This window comes from Panthera leo, chromosome A3 (genome assembly GCF_018350215.1).
Source record: "Panthera leo isolate Ple1 chromosome A3, P.leo_Ple1_pat1.1, whole genome shotgun sequence".
Lineage (NCBI taxonomy): Eukaryota > Metazoa > Chordata > Mammalia > Carnivora > Felidae > Panthera > Panthera leo.
Window position 1 is genome coordinate 11919806 of NC_056681.1, and position 6000 is coordinate 11925805.

Sequence of the window (6000 nt, forward strand, 5' to 3'; positions counted from 1 at the left end):
CATGTACTCAGTGAGTTAGCAAGATACCTATTTAAAAAAATTTTTTTTCTTTTAATCTTCATTTATTTTTGAGAGAGAGAGGGAGACAAGAATGCAAGCAGGGGAGGGGCAGAGAGAGAGAGAGAGACACAGAATCTGAAGCAGGCTCTAGGCTCTGAGCTGCCAGCACAGAGTCCGACGCGGGGCTCGAACTCACGGACTGTGAGATCATGACCTGAGTTGAAGTTTGAGGCTTAACTCACTGAGCCACCCAGGCGCCCCAGCAAAATACCTATGAACTCCAATTTTTTATCAGATTTATATGTTTGGACATCTAATCAGGAATCAATATACAAGATACATATTTTGTTGATAATATACAAGAGAAAAAATGTCTTCAAATTTATTTAAAAAGAAAGCATTCCACTCTGCTAATGCGTGCTGACCTATCCATAAAAAATGGAGACATCAATTCCTAGACTGCCAACGGTCTGATTAGGTGAAAACAAAACGCACCTGACCCTAGTGTGACTGTGAAGTCCAGGTTTACCATCTGTTTGAAAAGATATCCAAGTGAAATACACGACACTAGTAAACAGTTTAGACCTTTCTGGCCCCAAAGATGTGTTACCGCTGTGCTGGGTTTGGCCGGGATTAAAAGCACTATAACCACCTGCTTTGTGGTCTCAGGCACAAACCAACCTTAAACGCTCCACACCCTGAAAATTACTTTGAAAGTCTGACTTATTCTTTTTATCTTCCCATGAAAAAAGGAGACTACAAACCAAAGTTTTCTTCCGGGTCTCTGCCTTTTATGTTCTCTGCCATTATGAAGCGGACAACAATGTAAAGAGACTAGGAATACTCGTCCTTCAAGATTATGGATTCAAGTACTAAAGATTTCTTGACCAAGAACTGTTTTTCTTTACATTCAACTACCATCACAGAGTAAAAAGGAGAAACAAGAGTCCTTGATTGCTGAAGTCATCCCCTAGAAACAGAAACAAAATTCAACTACATTCACAAGGTAAAAAATTATCTGGGCATATCAAGTCCATACGGGACGATGAACGCCGGTGGTTTGTGTACTTTTTCTGTATTCTATTTAAAAGGTTTTTCAGGACACCTGGGTGGCTCAGTCAGTCGACTCTGATCTCGTGTCCGTGGGTTCAAGCCCTGAGCTGGACTCTGTGCTGACAGCTCAGAGCCTGGAGCCCGCTTCAGATTCTGTGTCTCCCTCTGTCTCTGCCCCTCCCCTGCTCGTACTCTGTCTCTCTCTTTCTCTCAAAAATAAACATAAAAAAATTTATTTTTTTAAGTTTTTTTGGAATCTATGAGAGATAAGGCTGAAACCTCAGGCTGAAAACCTGAGATTTTATTTATTTTTTTAAAGATTTTCTTTTTAAGTAATTTCTACACCCAACGTGGGGCTTGAACTCATGACCCTGAGATCAAGAGTTGAATGCTCTTCTGACTGAGCCAGCCAGGCACCTCGAGTCCTGGGATTTCAAACAAAATTATTATATTAAAACTATTTGACCATTAACCAGAAAATATAAATATGCCAACTTCACTCTTCAAAATAGAGTGTGGATTTGGGTCAAATTCAAAGCTATTTCTTCCTTAGTCAGCTAGTCCAAGGTGGCTATGTAGTTTCATCTGTTTGTTTTTTTGTTTTTTGTTTTTGTCTAAAACAGTTCTCTACGGTCTCCAGAAGGCATCTAAACTATCACCTATTACCTAAACTTCTTGACTGATGTCTGGCAACCCAAATTTTAATCTCTAGTCTCCCCAAAACCAGGCAAGTCAATCACTTCATCTCTCTGGACCTAAATTTTCTCACCCGTTACAGGAGGAGGTTGAACAAAATGAGTGAATCTGTTCAAAGAAAAATATTACATAAGTAAATAACAGCACGGGTGGTACACAGATATGGTAAAAGTCACAACCACAGTTAATGGGAAAGTTAAAGGGGAAGGAAAAAAGTGTGCTAGGGCAAGGGTGTCTGATCTTTTACTCAGCGGCAAAACCTTTAATAAAATTTACATGGAAACCTGAGAGCAAAGTGACAAAATGCTGTCTCTGGTCAAAAAGGCAGATGCCCTCCCATTTGACTTACCCCGCCTCCATTATCACCACCATCTACACAAGCATACACACTCACGAGCACAGCCTGAAACCCACTATACTAGAAGATGCTCAAGGTTCTTTCTCGGTCAAAAATCCTTCCTTTCTTCCAAATGATATCTAAGACATTATAGAAAGAGCTCTTCAGAATTGCTAAGCTCGGCGATTTTACGAAGAAAAAGGAGTACCCTGTTATGTTATGAACTGATCATCGTCCCTCAGTGTCTGAAGCGCAAAAACCAAATGGAAGGAAGACTTGACATCAAGTAAATGGTGGCTTAGACAGGGTGGACCTTATGGGCAACACACACAGACACTCAGGATGGCAGACGAGGGTGTCTCCACATTCACCTAGGACGAGGAGGCTGAAGAAAATGGTCATGCCGCTTGACTGTTCCTCCTGCTGAGCCTGCTCCCCCGTTTGCACGGGGAGAATGGGCTTGGCAGGGGTCGGGAGCACCAGTTTCGTAGTGACAACCAAGGTAGTGTGGAGAGTGACATTGAAACCTTCATGAGTTGTATTAGGGAACCTGTTGGACATAAAAAGCAGCAGTATTAGATAAAGGGAAATGGGCCCTGAGAACCAACACGTGCGCACGCACACACACGCAGAAGGGGAATCTGGCAAAGAGGATGATGGATTCACAAGTCTTAGAACCAAACTGAGCCAGAAAGTTCCTGCCTGCCACAGCAGGAGAGTACCAGTGGCTTCAGGTGCTCTGAACCCAGCCGCTTATGGGACAGAAACAAGGGGGGAATTGGGGCCAGCGTGGAAATAAAATGCTGCCTGCTCTTTGGCATTTAATAAGGGATTCAAACGGAGGCACACTGGACTGGCATCACATTCCAAGATCCAACATTATTTACATGGCGCCTTTATTTCTCCAGTTTACATTCTTTTCCTTGAATTATAGCTGCAAGTTGACGAAGCCACCTGAATTTACCCAACTGTTGATCCGGTTGGAACACCTCACCCCACTTGACAAAATCCTTCTCAGATTTCCAAAGGCTCAACGTCCCCTGTAATATGGCATCTGTCCCGTTTCTCAGTGCTCTCCTTGCTCCGGGGTGGGATTGTTAAATAGGGCAATATTCATATAATAGTCATTGCAACTGTGATTATAACAGCTGGTGTTTATTGAGTAATGCTTCATGCCAGAGACTAGGTAACATCACAACCTCTCATTTCATAGGCAAACCATGCCTGAGATGGGGACGATTACTTTCCCTTTTTTACCCATGAATAACTGAAACTCAGAGAGGCTGCATAACGTGGCCAATAGCTCAGTTAGCCAGCGGCAGAATCAAGCTTTGAGACCAAACTTGAAATCACTGGGGCCATACCACCTCTTTTTTGCTTTGCGCTGCTGAGGCCCAGTTCAATGTCTGCAATAGAGCACACACTGGGTAAATAAGCTGCCAAGATGAAATGACCACCCAGCTGAAGAGACGTATCTGAAAAGATGTCAGGTGAGGGAGTCAGATTTCAACCATGGGGGTTCCTTCTTAATTTTGACCTACCCTTCCACATAGGTAGGGCATCTGTAACATGCAATAGATTGTGCCCGGCACGTGCGGAGACAGACTAAAGAGTGGTCCTTCCCCCAGAAGTACCTGGAGGACACTGGACACCTCACACATCTCTATCTCATCTCAGCTAGCCCCTCACTCTTTCTATTCCAGCCATCCTGCCTTTCTTTCTGTCCCTAAAAGACACTAAGCCCTTTCTTGCTTCCAGCCATTTGCACTTGCTTGTTCCCTCTCCTATCCCTCCTTCTTGTCCTTAAAGTTTCAGCTGGCATGTCACGTCTTCCTGCAGGGACGCCCGCCCTAACACTTCCATTTCCTTTTAGAGCACTGAAGTCATCTTGCCTATTGATGGTCTATTCCCACTAAAATGTAAACTACCTGAGGGCGGCTCCTGGTCGGCCTCCTTCACTACTATGTGCCCAGGGCCTGGAATAGAGTAAATGGCCAACAGTTAATGAATGAATGAATCTCGGTGGAGGAGACGGAAGAGAAAAATGACCGTTACAATGGAAGAGGCAGCTGGCTAAGTAGAGGGGTAGGGGACTTGCTGGAGGAGGCGGCGGAGCTCTCCCCAATATTCAGAAGACCGAAAAATGGGAAAGTGAAATCTGGGTTGCGGTTTCGGCCAGACGGCTTTCGAGGCCTGCCCTGGGCTGTCGATTCCCTGCACGAGGATCTGACCTCCAGGAGGCTTAAGGGCCGGGCTGGGCCCAGGCCCATCCCTCCCGCCCTCCTCGCTGGCGCCGGCATGGTTAGTCCTGCCCAACCGGCACAAGGAGCTCCGCCTTTCAGGGCCGGAGGGCGGCCTGAGGCGCTCGCTGTCACACCCGCCGGGGCCCAGCCCTGCCGCCTCCGCCGCCCGGGAAATGCCCACTCACTCCTCTTCCGCCATCTTCTCCCCCATCCTGCGGAGCCTCCAAGACCACCGAGTTCGGAGCCGGGGGCTAGCAGGGACTGCTTTTGCTTCCGGCTTCCGCTGCAGGCGCGGGCTGGCGGACGAGCGGGGGGCGGGGCCTCGGCCGCGCGAGGGCGGCCCTTCTGTCCCTTCGTCTCTGTGGCCTGAAGGTGGGAGGACCGTGCCAGGGCCCTTTTAGGACGCCTGACTGCCCTGCGTCTGGGGACCTTCTGGCCCCATGAAGTTTTGGCCTTTCTTCATCCCAGGGCGGGGACGTTTTGAGGGAAGCTCCTGTGAGGTCGTTGTGACTCACCCTGAGAGCAAGCACTCTCCATCCAGTGTGGAGGACTGCGTTCCGAAAGTTGAGAAGGCAACGTCTAACCGAGGCGGCGCGGAGGGACCCCAGGGGTACACTTCCCCGATCTGAGCCCCAGTTTTCCTCGCTGTAGAGAGAGGACTAGCCACTTGGGCCTCGCAGAATTGTGCAGTATTCTATCTGTAAACAATTACTGAGTTCTGACTGTATGCCTATCATTCAAGTAGGTGATGACGATCTGGTCCTGGATCTTTCATTAATTTGTTCGTGGAGTCGACTGCATGTGCCTAGCGGTGGTCTGTAGGGTTGAGCATATCAGGAAGGAACGAGGCAGGGTTGTAGGGGTAAGAGGGACCCCGTCGGGAGGACTGGTACCCTTGTGTAAGGTCTTTGGATAGGACACCACCTCTGCTGTTGCCACCTCCTTCCAGGTCCAAGACGTCATATCTCATAGCAGCTGTAGTAGCTGCCTAAACCGTAAACTTGTCTCTGGCTCTGCTGTTGTTCCTCGCGGCCTTCTGCACCGCGGGCTCCAGCGATCCTTGGAAAACATTTTTCAGTTATTTATTTAAGCAATCTCTACACCCAACCCCAAGATCAAGAGTTGCCTGCTCCTGGGACTCAGCCAGCCAGACCCTCCCCCCTCCAGTGATCCTTTAAAACTTCAGTCATTTACAATGGAATGTTACTTGGTGATCATGAAGAAAGAAATCTTGCCATTTGCAACAATGCGGATGGAACTAGGGTGTATTGTGCTCAGCAAAATAAGTCAGGGAAAGACAAATACGTGGTTTTACTCGTATGTGGAATTTAAGAAACAAAACAGATGAACACAGGGGAAGGGAAGGAAGAAAGAGAAAAACAGAGGGAGGCACACTGTAAGAGACTCTTAAATACAGAGAACAAACTGGGGGTTGCTGAAGGGCAGGCAGGTGGAGGGATGGGCTAAATGGGTGGTGGACATTAACGAGGGCACTTGCTGGGAGGAGCACTGGGTGTTACACGTGAGTGATGAATCACTGAGTCTACTCCTGAAACCAATACTACACGGTACGCTAACTAACTTGAATTTAAAGACAAGGGGTGCCTAGGTGGCTCAGTTGGTTGAGCGTCCAACTTCTGGTCAGGTCACGATCTCACGGTTTGCGGGTTC

At 47.5% G+C, this 6000-nt stretch overlaps 1 protein-coding gene across 2 annotated transcripts in view; it reads right to left on the bottom strand.

Annotated features, from left to right (window-relative positions):
- The window catches only part of SLC9A8 (solute carrier family 9 member A8), a 70381-nt gene extending 65756 nt beyond the window's left edge, over window positions 1-4625 (bottom strand). The window contains exons 1-3 of one of the 2 annotated variants that reach the window (XM_042930700.1): window positions 4515-4625; window positions 4015-4062; window positions 2458-2636 (exon numbers count right to left, since the gene is read on the bottom strand). In XM_042930700.1, coding sequence (XP_042786634.1) covers window positions 2458-2636; window positions 4015-4062; window positions 4515-4540 — 253 coding nt within the window. In that variant the 5' untranslated portion in view covers window positions 4541-4625. The remainder of the gene's footprint in view (window positions 1-2457; window positions 2637-4014; window positions 4063-4514) is intronic. The other variant, XM_042930701.1, reaches the window with a different exon arrangement.
- Between the last annotated feature and the right edge of the window lie 1375 nt (window positions 4626-6000).